At 40.2% G+C, this 21,407-nt stretch overlaps 2 protein-coding genes across 3 annotated transcripts in view; one reads left to right on the top strand and one right to left on the bottom strand.

Annotated features, from left to right (window-relative positions):
* LOC119378781 (DDB1- and CUL4-associated factor 11) overlaps window positions 1-14,879 on the bottom strand; it is a 42,973-nt gene extending 28,094 nt beyond the window's left edge. Inside the window, exons 1-4 of one of the 2 annotated variants that reach the window (XM_049411526.1) lie at window positions 14,528-14,879; window positions 12,551-12,642; window positions 7,134-7,225; window positions 1,863-1,962 (exon numbers count right to left, since the gene is read on the bottom strand). In XM_049411526.1, the coding sequence (XP_049267483.1) occupies window positions 1,863-1,962; window positions 7,134-7,225; window positions 12,551-12,642; window positions 14,528-14,646 (403 nt within the window). In that variant the 5' untranslated portion in view covers window positions 14,647-14,879. The remainder of the gene's footprint in view (window positions 1-1,862; window positions 1,963-7,133; window positions 7,226-12,550; window positions 12,643-14,527) is intronic. The other variant, XM_049411527.1, reaches the window with a different exon arrangement.
* Window positions 14,880-15,447: 568 nt separating this feature from the next.
* Window positions 15,448-21,407, top strand: part of LOC119378763 (mRNA (2'-O-methyladenosine-N(6)-)-methyltransferase) — an 89,828-nt gene continuing 83,868 nt past the window's right edge. The window contains exons 1-3 of the mRNA XM_037647796.2: window positions 15,448-15,908; window positions 16,961-17,105; window positions 19,357-19,565. Of these exons, the coding sequence (XP_037503724.1) occupies window positions 16,988-17,105; window positions 19,357-19,565 (327 nt within the window). The 5' untranslated portion in view covers window positions 15,448-15,908; window positions 16,961-16,987. The remainder of the gene's footprint in view (window positions 15,909-16,960; window positions 17,106-19,356; window positions 19,566-21,407) is intronic.

Here is a 21,407-nt window from a genome sequence, read left to right as displayed (position 1 = left end):
GTGATCTCAGGACTCATCGAGCAGTGTTGACTTGAGCATTGATGTCGCTTAGTCAGACTTTAGTTTGGATGAGTTAGTTACTTGTGTTTGTTGATTTTTATTACACTGTAATAATCTTTTGTTCAAAAATGTACCTTTGAAAAGTGCATTCAATAGCCGTTTCAATAATCACATTAAGGTGTATAAAATTTAGCTGTAAACTAATCTCCTTTTTTTTGAAAAAAGAAATTTTAATTAGGACCAACCAAGGCATGAATATTTAGTAACTATGTGTCGTGTAATTTTTCTTAACCCAAAGAGTACTTGGTCTATCGTAATAATTTAAATAAATATTGCCAAGTAACCTTGCAACAATTTGTAATGAAATTTCATTAAAATTATTTTTTTTTTACTGATGTTACTTTTTAAAAGTTTAAATTTTGTTTTATTTTTTGTTTATAATTTTTTAGCAGAAAGATTCTTTTTGTATCTTATTAAAATAAAACACCATATTAAAGCATGCTTAGCTTTATGCCCGTGTCAAGCGAGCAAGTTAAGTGCACTAAGGAGTACACTTCGGAACCCCGAGTGACACTTCAGGGCACATGGTGCTGAACGGGAAAACAGAGCGCACTAGTAGCAAAGAAGAAATGGCGACACACTGCGACAGTGTTTTTCAAAAATGTAGATGAAACGGAAAGGAACATTCCGAAATGTGACTGTTTTACGTTGAGTTATAAATAAAAACAACGTTTTTTTTTTCTCGCCAAGAAGCGCAGCTGTCTTTCATTTAAGTGTTGCAAGTCAATACCGGCGGAGGTGCAGCGAAATGTGCTCATACAACGCAAGTACACGTTTCTGCAAGTAACACTCCGCTTGCATCATTTAGACTTCATAAAGCACACTTTAAGCAAAGTGTACTCCCCATAAGTACACTTCACTTGCCTGCTTGACAAGGGTGCTACTTTGATATATCGCAAGACACTGTAAATACAGTAGGTGTTGCACAAGAAATTCGTAACTCAGACACACAAAAGACTGTCAATTTCCTTATGGTAAGGAATGAGTTAAAGGAGTACTGACAGGAATTTTAAAATTTTTCGGGTTGTTGCTGTAAATGAAAGCACGGGTGTCGAGAACCCTAAAAAGAGTGTCGTGGTGCCTGGGGATGCATTGCATATATTTTTAATACCGCTTCTTTCAACCAGCAGTTTCGGTTTCGGTTTCGAGAGGGTGGCTTCATAGTGACGTGTCAAGTCTGCCCGTGACGTCACGGGCAGACTGCAACCCACGAAATATGCACCTGCTGTCCTTTGCTGTCAGTCGAACGTGGTTCATGATGAGTGAACTGTCGTCCAGTGCCTCCGACAGCGATTTCTGTGATTTAGGCTGCATGCAGAACCCAGACTTCGCAAACCAAGTGAGCTGACTTGGAACGTCATAGGGCTCTCCATGCGGTGAAGCTGCCTTACAGATGCTGGGAGATGAAAACTTTAAAATCAAACTTAAATATTTATAAGTGTTTCCCGGATGCGGTGTGGGGAGAGCGTTAACATTACATGCCAAGGAAACCAAAAACGTCCATTTTCCTGCACTTCAAAATCGTGTCAGTACTCCTTTAAGCTGCAATTCCATTTAAGCGATTTCCATTTACCAAGGTCCTACCATATGGGAAGTCTGCTGTATATGACACATTCTTACACAATTTTGTTCACTGAGACATTTGCATGAGAAGCACTTGGCATGGCTCTCATTCATTGAAATACTTCTGCTATTCTTTTAAATCATTAGTTGAAGGTCTCTGTGCCATGTTTTTCTATGCAAGTTGATTTAAACAAATTTAACTGCATGCATTTAAATGTTGTAATAGTACTGCAAAAGACTTGCCTTTCGAAGCAGCGCAGCCATTGAAGTGCCTTGCTCTGGCTGCGGCTTGCTTTTGCTGCCAGAGTGTTGCTTGATGATTTCATAAAGATCATTTTTCTGTTAGGAAAATACATTTTTTTTTACATTCAGACAAGGCCACTACATACTCAAGATGCTAATAGCAAATGTGATGCTCGAAGATGTGTAAAAAGTTGCGTAGGAGCTACCCTAACCTAGAATTTCGAAAATACGGACTATGTAGCTACATTTTACACACACACAAAAGAAATTGCAAGATAAAGCATAAGGTTTAAATGAGTAATGTCCAGCAATGAAGAGGGAACTATTTTACAAAGAAAGTACAGTTTTAGCAGATTGCTCTTGCCATCTACCCTGTCGATGCTCTACCACTAAGCCGCCCTGCAGCGACAACCTTCCTTGATAGTTTTCTTTCTTTTTTTTTGTGCTACCTTTTCTTCCCTTACGATTAACTGGAGGTATATCTTTTGGTCTCTGGTGTAGTGGTGGCCTCTGGTAGTTCAATCTGTCAAAAATACGGGGTACTTATATATTCATAACCTTCAAACAATGAATTGAATGTTGTTCCATTTGAATTGATTCTCGAATGAAATACTAGTCGTTATTCAAAAATAAAGATGCTTTTCATATCATTTTCAGATAGTTCACATTGTCAACTGAGCCTTAACAAACCTCAAATTTAAGCAGAAATGCAAGAACTTTCATACCATTCATAGTGGACACACTTGGGCCCACTTAGTCACTTAGGGAGCCAGAAATTTTTAGCTATGATTTTTTAGCTATAATTTTTTGTCATCAATTTTGTTTAGAGATGGTATTCGGAAGTGGATATACTTTGGTACTATTTATATATATATATATATGATACCTGTGTCCTCTCATTGTACTAAATCTGAATAGGTTTCATTGCAAGTGATACAAAATTTTTGTGAAAACAGTGCAAGCAATAAAGACAGAGAACCACACAAATGCAGCATTGTCCCCTCTCTGCTGTTTGTGCTGTTTGGTCACGCTCAATGTTTCGTTCTTTGATACATGCACAATCTTCCTCGGCCATTTGACCTTGAGAAAGTTTTTTTTTTTAGTCACTTTGCCCATAGGCAACAAGCCAGCAGCCCTATTCAGTCACAATAAAGATTTTAACCTTTCATAACGCCATCGCTGCAAACAACATGCATTTCAGATTTCGTCATTGAGCTATGCACAGATTTTGATGGACCGTAATGCCACAACGCCTCATACTGGGGTGTAGCCAGAAATGTTTTCTGGGTGGGAAGGTGGGGGGGGAGGGGTCTGACCCTTTTTTAGGAGTGTTTGTATGTGTGTGCGTATGTGTACGTACACAATGTAAACATTTTGGGGGAGGGTTGAACCCCCTCAAAAACACCACTAGCCTAACATGCTCAGAACAGCCCTGTGCTTGTGAGCTCCTTAGGTATTCCTAATGCTCCCCTTGTGCTTTTACTAAAGCACGCTTTTTAATGTGAAGTGTAATAACTAACTTACTAATGACTACTAAGATGTGAGAGCGACTACTAGGTTTTGAAAATTGATATCAATAATACCAGGGCTGAACATTATCCCTAATTATGTGAACAATATTTTATATTCGATTCACTTCTGGCACTGCTTGATTAGTATTTGATCTGCTCACAAAAGCTAGTATTTGTACATGCCTAAAAATAAGCATTCGAGTTTCGCTAATTCACAATAGCTGGCCCCCTTTAAGCTGTATTCACACGATGGACGAAATCGCGATTCGAGCCTGCGGATCGCGTACTACGTCACCATACGTCAGCCGTTCCCGCGTTCCCGCTTCAGTCCGCGCGGAGCGATTCGTGAAACGACGGAGGCCCAAATCACAGTTGGGATCTTTGGGGAGCAATGCCGAAATCCTCGCTTGTAGTGTGAATTCTCCCCTATCACGTGAATGCTGGCTGCAGAGAGATCCGAACCACGTCACACGTCACGTGACTGATTCGTCCGTGATCACATCCGTGGGAATACAGCTTTACGGGACCTTGCAATGCCTTTCCAAGTAACCATCGAATGGCTTCATTAAAGGAGTTTATTGCCTCACGAATCAACTGCCGCAAATATTTTTAGAATCCGTCAAGGAGGAGCAGAGTTAGAGAGATTTGTCACACGCGGTAATAGCTTTCTCTCTTCTCTCGTCGCAATGAACGGAGGTATGGCACGGGGGAATGAAGATACATCACGTGCGCGTCATGACCTTGAGCATTTTTTCATTTTTCTTCTTCTTCAAACACGTGGCTTACTTTCAGCGTGATCTCGAGCACACGCGCGGGCACGTGGCGACCACTCGCAGCGGTCACGGTAACAATGCAGCTCACGATGCTCTAATCAGCCGATGGCCTCAAATTACTAGCGTATTTTGAGAATTAATTCTGTAAATTCCAGGTCGTGTGCTGTGCTATAATGTTTGGATCGCATGTTCTCAGGAGCCTCGACTACCGATCGGCAGCGTTTTCCGACCATGCTGAAAAAGTGTTGCAGGGCCTCTTTAACACAGCTTCTTAAAGGGGCTCTGCAACATTTTCTGAACATAGTCAGAAAATGCTGCTGATCAATAGTCAAGGCTCCTGTGAACATGTCAGCCAAATATTACTGCACCTCACACAGCAGGGAATTTAACTTTGTTTCAAAATACAGCTCGCTTTTCTCTCGGCAAACTATGTAGGCAAAGGGACCGACCGTGTAGTCGTAGGGCAACAGTTGCATGGTCACTGGCTCATTTGATAACATCCTTGGTAATATTCATATTGTTTGTTTCCAGTTCAATAAATAAAAAATGTAAATGCTGCTCTCTTCAGGAACACCAAAAAATTAATGATCTTAGTACTTCCAGTCTCAATCAGCATGATGACTGAGGGGCGCGAAAAAACGGCACACAACCGCTCAACTCGCCCAACTTTTTACTTTACTCAATCAGCAGTCATGTGCTTGTTGTTTTTCCTCTTACATTCAATTAAGGCAACACATGGAGTACTACATCTGTGCTAACACTTAGAGCACGAGTTGGCCACTTGTCTTCTACTGAGCCCACTACGATAGTACTTACCGACGCATATTCACCGTTTACAAAACGGCCACTATGCTTGCCATGGCACATTTGTCTCTTTATACAGTGTTTTTTTAAGACAAAACAGATTTTAAAAAATGCTATGACAGCCGGGCCCCTGTCTTCGCAAACCAACTCGACGCGGAGGTGCAAAAACTTTGCCGCACCTAAAATTAGATTCAAATGAGTAATTAACAAATGGTAATTAACTTTTTAATTATTAACTTTAGGGCCGCTGTTTATATGGAAGAGTTGTAGGGCGTGACATTTTACAGCATGCTCATTTTCTTTTTTAAATTGCAAAACTACACACCAAACGACAAGATAAGTGGTCCAATTGGGTATTCTGAGATGGCTTGCCATTTTTCCTGACTATGTTTTGCTGTTACGCGCCTTTTTTCAAAGTTCGTCACGGGAGCTTCGGGCCTGACGTAATAGGGCTATGTACATTTTTTGCAATTTAAAAAAAAAAGGGCATGCCATAAAATGTCACGCCCTACAACTCTTCGATATAAACGGCCCTAAAGTCAATAATTAAAAAGTTAATTAACGAGTTTTTGTTAGTTACTCATTTGCATGCAACTTTAGGTGTGGCAATGCTTTTTCGCCTAAGTGTAGAGTTCACTTGCGAAGACGACAGGGGCCTGACTGTCACAGTATTATTATAAAAAATCTGTACTGTCTAAAAAAAACACCCTGTATGCCTTGCGAGCATGACATCTTGCCAGACATTTCTTGATGTTCAGCCAATTGAACTTGCTTCAAGATGCACTATCTGAATTTCGCTACTATCTGTGGGTAAAGCTGACGCAGGACAAAGTCGGTGCACGCAAGCTACTCACAGAGCTCGGCCAAACTTTCAAACAACAATGGTGCTTCTTGCGCTGCTTAGTTACCACAGCTGCCAAAGGGCACCACCATGTACCAGCAGCATGCTTGTAATTATACCGGATGTGTGTAAAAGAAAAAAAGATGTGAAAATGCTGAAGGCCATGACTCGCACTGTTGTAGCTTTTTGCCCTTTGTCCCCGCCCCCCATCTTGTAGCTTACAGCACACTCAGAAGGACGAAAGACGATAAAAAGCGCTGAGGCATCCCTCAACTCCATTTATACATAATGAATTCAAGAAATTTTTACAGCAAGCGATTCATGAGGTAATAAACCCTGCTAGTGAGGTCATTCGGTGATTACTTGGAAAAATGTTGCCGGGCCGCTTTCAGTGTTTTGCACAAAAGAAGCACAGAGATATTACTGAGGCTATAAAAACTGGAACACACAACTCTTGCATGTATTAAAAAAAAAGACATTCCCGCCTAGTAACTATATGAAGGTTGGGAAACAAATTATGTTCATTTGATGTGAAAAAGTTCCTCGAAATGCCAAACATGGCATCACCTATATCGCCATAATAAAAATTTGCCGACGTATTGTAGCAACGAGACTACACATCAAGGTGCCCTTCATAAAAATTAAGAAGTGACATATGAAATTATTTTGGCAAAGCTGCTCACATGTGGTAGCCGCAGAGTTCAGAGCAAAGGAGTCAGTCACTGTACTGTGATGTCAAGACACATCCAACTCTCAAACTAAAATCGAAACTGGTTCATTTAAACAAGTATTATGGTAAATTATAATATATTTATAGAGCTCTAGCGCTTCCCAATGTTTTGTTCTAACACTGAGAGCATTTTAACCATAATTAAATACAAAAAAGTCACAAGTAAATGCCATGTCTGTACTTATGGTGATGAGACACCCGAATGCAAGAAAAATTTTGCTTACCATATTATCAGCCTGAGCTTATCCAGCCATGTCACTGCACTTATGACTACACACACACAATTTTTTTTTTCTGAATCATGCAGTAATTAGCTTAGCTTATCTAAGGTAAGAGAGGAGTGGAGCGGTCACTTCCTTAGCTCCTCACAGTTAAGTGTTCTTCACATGTTCACTTGATCTCAATCATTGAATAAAGCAGGCCAGAGAACCAATCTATTAAAACTACTCATTAAAAGACCCATTTTGGTGCATACAATCCGATACTAAAGGTGCACATTTGTGAGCTAAAAGAAAGTTGGACTCACCATACTTGCAAATAAAAGATCTGTCACATTTTCAGAGCTACACATACCTACGCACATGTAGTTGGCCAAGTAGTATACTTACTAGAATCCTTGAGTTGTCTGGTGACGAAGCAGCTGAAACAAGTTGAAAATAACATCTCCTTGACATCAGACCTCGACCCATGTCAAGTGTATCTGTTGGCATAAATTTAACATGCATTAACTGCTACTCGTAAAAGGCCTTCCACAAGAACACCCAATTGCTGTCTAATGCAAGTTGCGTTCAAGCTGTGTTATGTTCCAGTTGATAGAACGGTAGCCTGGCCCAGTTGGTGATTTGGAATCGATATATTTGTGCCATGCAAATATGATTATGTTCCAGGGCGTCAAACCAAACCCAAACCGAAAACCACACCTGTCCCGTAATTTTGGCTGGAACTGAGCCAGAACCAATATTCTTGGGACGTGCCTGAACCTAAACTGAACCAGATCCTAAAATATATAATATTGGTTATCGGCTTGGACAAAAGCAGATCAAGGTATAAGCAAGAGCAATTCTTGCAGTCTACCTGGAGAGACTGAATCAAATGGAGACTCATTAAAGTGATTCCGGTGTATTGCTCCTGTTGCGCAGATCGGGTTCCTGAACAAACATTAGAAGGAGGTTACTGATGCAAGAGTTACCCGTCATTAAATAAGTCTGTCTAGCCTTCAGGCAGCCGATCAATTTGCTGTCTCGATCTGGGAAAAGCAACTTATTATTTCACCGACTTCAACGTTAGTATTTAAACATACATAATGATACACGATACTGTAGCCTTTAACTCAATGCACTCCACACATCATGCATCTGTGATATACTGCTCCTCTTTTTATAATTAATTACAACATCATCATGCACGTGATGTAATCCTTTCATTAACACGTGGTATCCAATTATGTATTTGTTGCCTAGCAGATTTAAAGAGACTTTACATTTCATTTCATTTCAATCAATACTAGATGGTCGTTTTCCTATGACATTCTTATTTGAACCAGATCGAAAATTTCGCTCTAAGGACATCCGTATAAATTGCTACTGTTTCACCCTCTCTCTGTATGATTAGCAATAGAAAGAAATGTGGGAAAAATAGAGATGAATGTGTCAATGAGCTGTACACACATGCCATTCTGAGCAGTGCTCATAAAATGGCCGTGTTTATAACTATGCCTGCTCTAGCTATTTTCACTAAATTTCACCAATAGTCATGTGAAAACTTTGATCACTGTTTCCAAATTGCCAACAGGCTTATTTCTTCCACTTCCTCAAGAAACTTGCCAATGAGCATTCAATTGGAAATGAAAAGAAAATTAAATAAAATACATATTACGAAACACAATTCCAGGTGAATTTACTAGTTTATGAGGTGTTTGAGCTCAACATATAAGTCAGAAGCACTGCATAACGTGTCGAAGCTAAAGTTTGCAATGCCAAACTGGTTCAAAAACCACTGAATTTTTATTTCTTTGAACTGGAGCGAAATGAAGCACACTTAACCTAAACCCGAACCTGCATTTCTTTTCTTCAGTTCAACACCCTGGTTCCGTAGCTCGAATATATGAACATTACAACATTTTTGCAAGATACAGTAAAATTTCATTAATTCGGACTAGGTTATTTCGAAATCCCGCTTAATTTGAAGGGTTTCTGCAGTCCCATATTTTTCAATGTAAATTTGAGTAGATAATTTGAAGCGGCGGTCAGCACCAGCCCGGTTAATTTGAAAACTGTGGGTGCCTTGTGTCAATTCCCGATCCCGATTTCACCGCAAATCCGCGGAAACGACGGCCCTCAGGAGCCACAAGGCAATGCAGTGTAGCGATACTAATGAGTGACAGGTGAAGCACCCCAGCCTCGCTGCTGCCAGTGGAAAAAAAAAGAAAAAACGAAAAGCAGTCTCGTGGTCAGCCGAAACATGCGCCTGCGGAAGGACACGCGGGCAGCCTGTCGCATGCTTCTCGCAACGTCAGCGGGTCATGATTTACGCATTCTTTCTGGGAAAAGAAAAATAATAAAGGATAATCTGACGGAATTCACAACGTATGCGAACGTTCGATTGGCGGTTGCTCCGCCAATTTGCGCACTTGCACTGCTGGTGGGGTTCTCGCCTGCAATGCCTACTTCGCAAACTCAGTTCGAAAACTTCAATGATAATATTTTCCAGCCAGAACACATCGCGAATTCCGTCACAGTGGTCATTATTAAATTCTTTATTTTACCAGAAAGAATGGGCGAATGGTCACATCCATAGGTGTGCACAGGTTTCCCATCAGGGGGGGGGGCGAAGGTTCATCGCAGCACCCTCCCCCCCCCTGTAAATCAATGTACGAGGCAGATTTTGCGCCCCCCCGCCTCTTAGGTGACTAGGGGGGTCAAAGTATGGGGCAGATTTTGCGCCCCCCCCCTCTTAGGTTATTAGGGGGGGCGGTCGCCCCCCCTGCCCCCCCTGTGCGCACGCCTATGGTCACATCATGACACGCTGACCCTGCGAAGGGCAGGTGACATGCTGCCCGCGTGCCACCACTGTGCTGCAGTGAAGCACGTCTTCTTTTCTGCCGGCGCGCATTTCAGATGACCATGAGACTGTTCTTTTTCTTTTTTTCTTCTTTGCCCTGATAGCAGCGAGGCCCGCTGTTTCCCTGGGTTTGCGGTAAAAGTGGCACCGCGTATCGCTGGGAAACAAACCTACATGCCGCAAACTGGCAGGCACAGCAAACATTACTTTCAGTAATTCAAAGTTCCTTATATCCCGCTTGTTGTTTGTTTTGTTAATTCGAAAACCCGCTTAATTTGAAGATTTTTCACAGTCCCAGTGAGTTTGCATTAACGAGGTTTTACTGTAGTAATAATGGTGAATATTGCCATGACTACGCTAAGTTTCAATAAAGATTCACCACATGTTTCACCAATTATTAACTAGAGCACTATAAGCATAATGGCTGGGAGTATTTGGCCAATATTTATATAGGTACTGTAAAATACCTCTTCACTTACTCTGCAAAGAGAACATTTTTTGACGAGACTAAAGCACTTCAGTGGTTTCTTTGGCTTTGCAATGGTCTTATGACAAAGCCTTCAAACAAGTTCAAATTGCGCTGCAATGCCTGCTCAGAACAAAAAAAAAAAAAAAAAAAAAAAAAAAAAAAAAAAAAAAGGCAGCCCACGAGAATGTACAGTTAAGATAGCATAATTATGTATTTTTAGCGCTTGATATTCGAGAGGAAGTTCATAAGCACCTTTCAATTTTAAACTGGATAGCTCTTTCCGAAATTTTTTCAAGTGTTCTTATGGGGCCACACTTTTTTTTTTCTGAAGACAGCATTCCCATAACCTCAGCCCTCTCACTTTGTGAGTACCGACACAAAATGCTTGGCTCGTTTTGTTTCAAATTCTTTTCACCCTAGCCCTTCCGAGTGTAAAATGTTTTTGTGAAATGTGACCACATGAATAGATTTTTGTCTACTGCCGATTTAAGATCTTCAGAGAGACCTACTTAAAAAAAAATTTACCCTAATTTTTTTAAGTGACCCTATAGTAAGCTTTTATAACACAGTGTTTATGAAACACTGTGTTAATACACTGAGTATTACCCAGCGTTTATGAAAGTTTACACTAAAGTTTTAAGTTAAATATCGATACATATTTAAAAATAAAGGATTAAAAGGGTTACCCGATAGGTCAAACCCATTAATGAGAGAATTAAGCCTGAACTAATCTAAGACAAAATTAATAACCACGTTTTAAATGCAAGTGCTTTAATAAATGTGCATTAAGTGCACCGTAGCTTTGGCCTTGAAGCAGAGCACCTCAATACATCACGGAAATTATCATAAAAGTGGTCGCACCATTTACTGATGCACAGGTGAGTCGAGTAGACTTCTTTGCATTCAACTTGGGATAAGCCTGGTCCTCTGGCTTATTAGAGAGTGTCCTTCTCGCAGTCTCTCATCCATTATCGCACAAAGTGTTAAGTCTTTTAAGTGCTCAACTTTTGGCAACATGTCACAGTCAAGGACCTATGCACTATGTTGACTGACTCATGTATCAGTGGTTTGTGATGCACAGTGAGCATCACCTCCAATTTTTTCACACTTTGTTTCACACTTTGTTTGAGTTTTAAATTGTTATCTTAGAATTACATTTGCAACAAAACATTTATTGTGCACTTTCGGAACTCCGGCCCTTTACTGCAATTACGGGGTCAACAACTGCCTAATAAAGCAAAAAAAAAAAGAATTAATTAATAAATAAACAAATAAATAAAATAAATAAATGTAAAAATATTTATGTCAGTACTCCAAATTAGGCTTCCATAAACCCCTACAAGCCCTCAGTAACCAAAAGAAAGACGTGTGTCTGTACAAGCAAGCACGCCTGCATTAGACGTTTACACACAGCATAAGTATGTATGTTAATTCTTTGGATGTGGTGCTCCCTGGTGAAAAATAATCTGCAAGTTTTTTCTGAGGTTTAAAAAAAAAAGCTGCAACATCCTGCAAATAAAAAAAACTATTACACAATCTGGATCAATAAGCTGGATGTGTCTTATTGTTGGTTGACTTGTGCCTCCCCAATGACGGATGATTTCTTGAATACCAAAACATCTATTTTAAATGAAAACAAAGATGTAGAAGTCAGCAGAGCCAATATATTTCAAATATGCAATGATAAGCTTGTCATCATTTCCTTGTTTTAAGCAATACTGTGCAAGCAACAAACTTGTTTTAAGCAATACTGTGCAAGCAACAAATTCACAACCACCCAAGATCTTATTGTGGTGTAGGAAGATATCAGAGAGAGCAGGCATGTACAGAGAGAACCCATATTCGTAGCACCGCCAGTTCCTTCATTACTCCAGCTAGCATGGCCCTTTCACACCTCTCAGTCTATTATTTAGAGTTCAGAAGGGAGGACGTTTGGGCATGTTGGTAGTTCATCGTATTAAGCGCTTGTCCTGTCTTCATCTTGTCTCGTGTTCGTTTAGCGCACTACGGTTTCTGAAGTATCATTTAGAGATACTTCACAAGCTCTATGAAAATGAACCGCACACCAAGCTACAATGCATGCATTCAGCTATTTATCACATCCATATTTCTCATATTCATCAATGTAAAAAATGGAGGGCAGCACCTGCTCTGAAACCACAACTATGTGCACGTGTGATGCACAACAGTGACAGCCCCAAATGCATAACTATTTCAGCAGATGATGTACGACAGCCCTGAATGCACATGAGCAATCTCACCAATTATTCTTCTTTGCTTCAATAATTTAGCCGCCGCTTAGCTAATAGTTTTTTTTTTGTCACGACACAGAACTAGCAAGACAGGTCACAAACAAGAAGAGAACATGTGCGCAGTGACTACAGGTGATATGCAGCAGAAGCAAAATTGAGAACTGTTGTAAAGCTTCAAATTAACAATTTTTACAAACACAGGAGCAAAGTGAAGAAGGTGCTTGGATAAAAAAAATATGCTTACATATTCCGTTCAGTTGCTGGTCATCATCCGAATCGTCTTGATAAAACACCTCCAGGGCACTGCTGAACAGCCGTGCCCGGTTAGCTTCAATGCTGCAAGCAGAACATACAATGAGGGTAAAGCACCAAGAACACAATCACTGTAGTAAAATTCTTTTAATCAAAACAAGCCTGGGAACATGTATAAGCATCCAAGTGCGCCACCTATAATTGTTTCACCTGCACTAGAATATCAAATTATTTTAGACTGACACAGCTTGAGGAAGCCTAAACAGAGAAGATGCACATGTGAATGACTTGGTCTGCTGTACTGAATTATTGTCATTTTAATGCGCTAAAATGTCTGGCAATATCTACTAATTTAAATTCTTATGAATAATAAGATGTGGGAATGCATATTAAGCATTTTGATTAAACAGAAGCAGTGTGCAGGGTAGCAAAACGATTCCTTTTTCAGAACAGCAGAATGAACTTTCAGAGTACAACCTAGGTTCCATGTTCACTACAAAAGCTAACAGAGCCAAATTCATGGCTACTGGAACACAATGGGTGCTACAAAAAAATATTTTGTAGCTAAGTAAAATCAAAGTACAGACTACACATTACCTGCAAGAGTAACCTGAAACAATGTTTACAGATGTATCCATGCACTTGAATGTCCATCACATTATGTCCTACTCCATTGCCTAGTAACACATGCCATCACCGTGTGCAATTATATGTGAATGCATTAAGGTGTTTACAGCCTAAGATACAAGAAAATAACCTATATTAATTAATTACACTTACAACAGTAGAAAGTTGAAATTTAGAACAGCTTGCGACCAAGTGCCACTATCATGAAGACATCCTGAGGTTCGCTGCTCACAAAAGATTCTTAGACATGAACTAAATGCGCGAACCTTCGAACACTCAAGATACATGAAAATAACCTATATTAATTAATTACACTTACAACAGTAGAAAGTTGAAATTTAGAACAGCTTGCGACCAAGTGCCACTATCATGAAGACATCCTGAGGTTCGCTACTCACAAAAGATTCTTAGACATGAACTAAATGCGCGAACCTTCGAACACTCAAGGCTTAGGGAGTACAGTAGGGTCGAAAAAACCGTACCTAACAGTGAAAAGTGCATTCATTTCGAAAACCCCAGAATAATGTGACTAAGCTCCTGCTCCAGCTTTCCCCGTCAGCAGCATACCACAGGAACCGCAATCACCGGCATCCACTGCCGCGATCCCTTGACATGGTTGACATGCCAGCACATTCTATACTTCTAAGTTAACGGGTTACACACTTTAACAGCTAGATTGCTGCCTCCAAGCTGCAACTCAGATTTCGCTAAGTATTGCGGCTGACATCTTTGCACTTAAGCAACAAACGCAATAACTTAAGAGGTTCATGAATCTTAGTTCGTTAATAACGATTGACAAGTTCTCGGTTTCTAGTTAGTAAAAAAAAAAAAAAAAAAAAGTTAAGCACAAAGTGCTCGCACAAATATGTTCGATCCGAGCGCAGTTATGATCAACGACGTAAACGATGCACCAATTACGAAAAACATGGAACTCTTAACTAAGCAATGACATCGGCATGCGTGCACATACCCTGACAAAATGATCAAAGAGTTACTGTGGATTATGTCCTTGAGAAAACAAGCGCAACGAAAAATCCTCACGTTAGAAGTCGCCAGAATTCCAAAAATGACGGGTCGTCCCCTGATGGCATACTGACACAAGTTCAAATTAGAAGACTACAGGCACTCGCGCCACGCTGGTCCACAGGCCAGCGATTCCACAAAAGAATGAGATTCGAACGCGACCGATCGTCCTTTTCAACGCGCCCGACATGGCACGCGCGCAGACAACTGCGCCACAAATGTGTAGTCGACGCGCGAGCCAACGTAATAAAGATAAGGCACACACTATCACCCTCTCATACAAAATTTATGCTCTCTAATTAAATATAACCATACGTACCTCCTCAGTAAAAACTGCAGAACCCTAGCGTAGCCAGAATCTTCGCTGTTCCGTCTACTCGCACTTTCCGATGGGGTCCTTTCACACATCCTCCCTGAGCTAGAACTAGTTGAGCTCATGCAGTCATTGCTGTGTTATGGTGCTGGTTAAACGCCTGCTAAAAATCCCTAGAGCACTTTTAACAGATCAGCCAAGGCAGTGGCTATCTTACAGTTGACAGCCTTTACTATCTTTGCACGACGCGGTCCTAAACAAACCTATGCTTTCGTAAACAACTCGCTGGCTGCAGCACCACAAGCACAGCACAACGCTCAACCATGGACAACAAAACCAAAACAAAACTAAAAAAGTATGACGTCGCAATTAATTATGCTTAGTGACAAAACTTGCACCTCAAGACCTCGTAAAATTTATGTCAAAATTTTGCGATTAAAACACGCGCTTTCTATGTAGCCAAATATCACGCCTTTAGTTAAAAGAGCATCTTCAATCAACTACGGTGCATACAGTACATAGGTGGCGTCAGGACTTTATCTGCGATGCGGTTTCGTTTTTGCGCCATGTTTTTGCGCTCATATTGTGAGAAACTCTATGGCGCTCATAAAATGCTTGTGTGTAAATGGAGATGTAGAAAACCATGATTTATTGCGACGAAAAGAACGGAAACTTTCTTATGCACGTTTTAGGCCATTACAGCTGTGTATGCAGATCGTGCGCTAAAGGTGTTATATGGATGAGTTACTGTATTAATGCTTATGTACTTACCAGTAAACGCTTCTACATGAATTATGTTCATTTTAGGGTTCCTATACAGCTCAGGGCTGGAGTAGTGGTGCTTTTCGGTGCCTCCACTGATTTAATCCAGTGGTGGCGCCGGTGGCGCTTTATTATTACGGTCACGTGATGCCATCTTTGTCCAGAGAGGCAAATGGCGTTGTTGTGGAGCGGTGTTGTTCGTCGTCTTCGTGAAAATGGCAATTTGCCGATTATTCGCAGCTGAAAGTCACCGTACGACTGTTACAATAAGTGCACAAGTGTTCTAGCTACGTGTTCGTAGGGCGTGCGTGTGTTTACGTGTCTTTACTGAAATCCAGCCGCTAAATGATTGAGCTAAACACACGTGGATTTGTGTACATTCACATCTTCGTTCAAGTCAGCTCTAAAGTACTTGCCAGGAGCGTTTGTGGCTCTCTGTCAGGCGTCGTAGTGTTTTAAATAGTCGAGTAATAGCGATGGTAGTTAATATTACAGGTTCTCGCTTGAAAGGAGCGTTTCGATTCGCTAAAGAGTGCGATGTAAATGTGCTGTTTACCGAGCTGACGCTTCCGCTGATACTGGAGAACGTACTGGAGAACATTGTTTCTAACAGCCGTTCATGCAAGTAAGTTCCTACCGCGGCTACTGTTAAAAGTTTTTTTTTTTTACATGTGCGTAGTTGTGAATGGAATGTGCTTGATTGCTACACAAGAAAGTGACGTATCTGCTGTAGCAGCGGATTTGGCGGGATAAGTATCTCAGCATACGCTGTTGGCAAATTGTTATCCTCCTTGAGTAAACATTCAGCATGTTGCTTATGTTATTGTAGCAGTCATGTGCGGAAATATGATGAACATAAACGAAACAGCGATGCGCTCATTGCAAAGTAATTTCTGGGGTTACTGGACTGCCCGTGTGACATTCCTTAATCGCGAAGCTGTGTTATCAATGACTAATTTGTAATATATCGAGGTGTCTAGTTTCGTAGGGTGGGGTTAATTATATATCTTTCGGAAATAAATTGGTGGGGGATTGGGTTCCTTCTGACGGGGAGCTGGGTATCAACCACTGAATGTGTGCAGTTCGTCTCGAATGCATGATTAGCATGGTACTTCGCTTTTCTTTTCATAGACAAGGTTGTCTACTTCTGTTGACGATAGCTTCATGCGACCAAAAGTCTCCAGCATGCAGTGTCTGCTGAAGGTTTTTCGTCACTTATGAATATGTTATGGTAGAAAAGAGATAAGGAAATAAGTAGTTAGCTAAGCAAGCAGTGACATGTAAAATGCAGTGTCTGACAAAAATGCAAAACCATGCTGCTGCTTGTTTGCAGTAACTTTGGGCAATATTTCATTATATATAGACTAGCATGTTTAATATACTACAAGATTTTTGAAAGCTTTGTTCAAATCTTTGGAGCAATTTGTAATTTTTGTGATGTGCAAGTACCCTTGATAGGGTTTTCCATGTCCCATCTTTGCAGAAGATATAATAGAGTGGAACTGTTAGGTTAAGTGTAAGTCTTCTGCATGATGTCAGTAGTAATCTGTAAAGAGGTCTAATTGTTTAAAACCATTGCAGGTACTCTAGGGCTCTTTGGTATGTGCTGTTTTTTCAGTCTTTTTGGGTGCCATATACGTTTTGATGCACATTTCAAAACATCACAAAATATTGTAGGGTGAAGGAATGACTTGAAGGCCTGACATGTCTGATGCTCGTTTCCAAAACCTCTTGTCACGTGATGAGACACTTCTGGAGAAAAACCACACAGTGAGCGAGATGCTTAGCAAACCAGCTGCATCCTGGGAGGAACAGAAGTTTGGTAGGTAGCCTTTGCCACTCAGATGTGTGTATTGCTTTGATTCCAGTTCTGTGAATTGAACTTCTCTAAGCTCCTTTTATTAAGAAATGAAAAAATTTACTGCCATAAAATAGAATCTGCTTGAGCAAACTGGGGTAAATTGGCTATCATTGGGAGAAGCCTTCGTCCTGCGGTGGACATAAAATAAGATGATGAGGCTTCATTTTTAAGATTATGGAAACATTGCTAAGGCCATTGGAAAGTTTGTTTTCTTGGCCTAAAAAGTTCTGTAGTAGTGCAGAATATGTAATTGTTGTCACCTGTTCTCTGCTGTGCTCTCCCTTGTTTATCTGGTGGGAATAGGTTTTTGTTACACGCGTTATCCGAATGAAACGATTTTTTTGTGTGTCTTTGTTCAGGTTGTGTTCACAGCTAAATATACGACCACAATTACTGCATTGTGGCCATGTATGTAGATCGTAGAGAATGAATAATGTACAAAATTCTTTCAGGACCTATCTGCATTGGTGGTTGAGTTCATGGTAAAATTGTCATACTTGTGCCTTAAGTACAGTTCTCAAAGTTGTTGAATGACACAGTGGTCAGCACTGTGTCATCTGCGAAAGTAACAACTAGGCACGTGCACGCAGAGAATCCTCCTATCTGGGCATTGTCTGCTAGGCTGTTCCATTGAGTTCATTGCAGCACCTGCTAGTTGTCCACTTCTATTGCAAACACAAATATGCTCGTGTATGTTTTCATGCAAGCGCCTAATAACTCCCATTTGCTGCGCTTTATTCCTTCCTGTGGCTCTTGTGTGCACACAGTGGTTACAATAAGTGGCTGCAAGGGATACGTAGGCTGACAACATTTGGATTGGCATGTGCTGAAGCTCCCGTGAAATTACACAATAACTTCTTGAGAACAGCACATGTAGCATCCTAATGCTTATGTGGAACACTTATTTTGTTGGCTGTATGTGTGTAGTTTTAATGCAAAAAGCTTTCTGTGGCAGATTTCGAATACTTTTTTTGAGACGAATTCGAGGAGCTCACATGACATTGCAGTCCAGAGGCACATGACATTAATGATTGATGAAAGCCTGCAAAGGATGTCATTACCATACATGTAGCTTTGGAAGTAGCAGTCTTTCATTAAAGTTAACCAGTGAAAGAGCTTTATGTGGTAGGCACATAAAGGAATATTGTTGCTTGAACTTGTTTGTTTATACATATAGGGCACCTGGTGTACTGTTATTTGTGCACACACTCCATTGCCAAAATAATTGATGTTGGAGGCTCCCTTTTTTTTTTCATGTGCTTGCACATGCTTTTTTCAGCATGAACCCTCTGATTTACTGGTTAGCATGGCCTTGTTTGTGCACTGTGTCCATTTTTGTGTTATGCAGTTAATATAAAACCTGGCAAAAGATCCAGGGGCTAAAATTGTCACAATGTGAATGTTTTGTTGCTGCTGTGAATATATTTTTCAAATTACAAACTTGCTTTGAAGCAGTTGCATGTATATTTGAATTCAGTTTACATGCACAAGTTTGTACTGAAAACACTTAAGCACCTAGCCTTGCCAGTTAACCCTTTGAGGTGCTTTGTATACAATTGTGTACACCACTTGTTTTTGTTAGTTGTGTCGCCTAGTGCCTAAGAAAGAGCAAGAGACATTGAGATGTGAATGAATTAAACCTCATGCATAATAAATGTCTCTTCATTTAACTTCATTTTAACATGTACTGTTTGATATGAGCTCTTTGCTGAAGGCACTACCATGTTAGACGATTAATTCAATGTGCCACTTTCTGCAAGACATTTAAAAAGGTATAACTTTTTTTTTGCTGGAAATGAATATAACCGAAAACGATATTGCATTGTATTTCTAGCCTGAGATTTTATTCTATTTATGGAAAAACACAATATGAACAGCTTGAGGATGCATAGATATTTAATTACATTTTAATTAAAATTAATTGCTATGAAACACACAAATCAACATATTATGCAATAATTTTGGTTGCAATAGAATATAGAGTGCCTTGAAATAATGTCATGTAAATTTGGTGCACTTACAAACTGAAAGGGCAACTGAAAGGGTTAAGTGGTGCATAAACCAAATTGTAAAGGTTGTTAATGGATGTTAAATTAACATAAATTACATATTGGTAATGACTGCTGTAGATTCTGGGTCTTGGTATTTAATTCAGTGTATATTCAGCGTAGTAGGAAAGTGGAACTTGATTTCGTTTGCACTGTGGATTCAGGTGTGGAAAATGTCCCAGTGGGGCAGACGACACCATTCCTGTCACCACCACAGACTGTTGGTCCAGATCCCGTGCACGACTTGCCGGCCGAGTTGTTGCAGGTGGGATGGCGGCGCTTCTGGAGCAAGCGTGAAGGCCGGCCTTACTTCTTCAACAAACTCACAAATGAGTCCCTGTGGGAAATGCCACGGCTCAGCACACCAGCTCAGGTGAATGTTGAGCTTTGCTAAGCATAAAATAAACGTTGACACTGCTGGCCATTCAGCACTCAAACACAACACTACTGTTCTGAAAGGTAACCCTGCAAATTGTTAGTCCAGCTTTGCACCTAACGGTACTGGATACCTGTGCAGAGTAAAATGTCTGTTACAAGGTGTGGGAGAGTTTTCTGCTGTTCCATGATGTCACATGCAGCTATCAAGCTTTAGTATGCGCATCTGGTATGTCAGTCTCATTGAGTGATGACCATTGCTACTACATGAAAAGGCGGATAATAAGACAGAGAACAGGACCTATTTGTTGTCATAACGGGTTGCCACATCTATCTGTATAATTATGCAGCGTCATAAAATGCTTTGTAATAAAATGGCAAGTTCGGCGAGTTGGTGTGTTTTAATTTTCTGCAGAAAAAACAGTACACAAAAAATAACAAAAACAAGAAAGAGAGGGAAGACACAAAGTGCTGTGTGTCTTCGTTTTTTTTTTTGTGCACTGTTTTTCTGCAGAACATAAAATGCTTGCAGCATTGTAGCAGTAATTTTCTCAGTGACATTCAACCAGCAGACTGAAGTATATTGCTTTCCACTATCAAAATGCATAAAATGTTATTTGTTCTGTAGCTGTTTTTTCTTTGCAGCTTATTTCTGACTGCTGCTAATTAGATTCATAAGGTTTAGTGCTTACTGTTTGTTAAAAAAAAAAAGTAAAGAAGCAGCAGCTACTAGCATTCACAGTAAAATGGCTGCTTATTATTTTTTATTGAATGCTTAGATGTTTCAGCCTTTTTCGTCCTTCACATTAGCCAATGTATGAGGGATCATCCAAAGCTATTTATAACATAATGTGTTTTATCTCAGTGAAGGGACATGCTGCTGCACTGCTTGCGGCCTGCTGATAAGTAAAGAGCTCAATTCACTTCAGTTCTTTTTATGTTTTTAAAACTATCCTGGAATGGTTTATTGGGGCTAAAATCTGTGTTCTGCAGCTTTTAGACCCAACAGTTTTGATTGATAAGAATATAATCGTTTATCCTCATCACGTTCTTTCGTAGTTCTAGATGTGTTGATGTTGCTTTTTATTGGCCTTGGTGAGTTTTGTATGCATGTTGGCTTTTTGTTTGTGTATGTGTGTGCATGCTGCTTTTCTTGTTCATTCCATATGCCAACGTGTGCATTTGATGCTCTTTTTAACTTCAGTCTTGGTAGAAGGGGCTCAAATTTCGATTCACTTTCATGCAGCTTATTTCCAATTCATACATCAGAACTTGGAGGCAGGTCCTGTAGTGTGAGTCAGGGGCTTCAGAACAGTTGCACATGGTTAGTGGGGATCTTTATTTAACATTACACAAACTGTTGTTGTGTTTGTATTGGTTTTCCCATTTGAAATCTGTCCTGAGTGTTGGTTATGCTCTCTGGATGGTCTGCAATACACGTAAATCAGTTGAACCACTTCCAAGTTTGGATCAGACAGCTTCATCTTCAATGCTTGCTTTAGTGTTTTGTGTGTCTTGGCTACACTTTTCCGAATTGGAAACAAAGCTTGACATGCATTCCTTGCTCTTTACAATTCCATCATAATAACTAATGCAAAGCTGCCTCACCATACCATATCAGAACAAAATGTAAATGGTGTGAGGTAATGTCATTAGCGTAATCAACCGAAACATAGGCTAGCTTACTTTAATATTAAGTGTGCTATTCAGGTGCAGAACAGGCTGCCATTATAAGCAGAGTTGCATAGTATTTTGAGGAACTTTTGAATTGCCTTTCACTAGTTCAAGGTCCTCTGTGAAAGGTACCCCACTTAGCGTCCATATACAGTAACACTTACAT

This window comes from Rhipicephalus sanguineus, chromosome 1 (genome assembly GCF_013339695.2).
Source record: "Rhipicephalus sanguineus isolate Rsan-2018 chromosome 1, BIME_Rsan_1.4, whole genome shotgun sequence".
Taxonomy (NCBI): Eukaryota; Metazoa; Arthropoda; class Arachnida; order Ixodida; family Ixodidae; genus Rhipicephalus; species Rhipicephalus sanguineus.
Note: the sequence above shows the minus strand (reverse complement) of the source record. Positions and strands in the feature narration are given on the sequence as shown.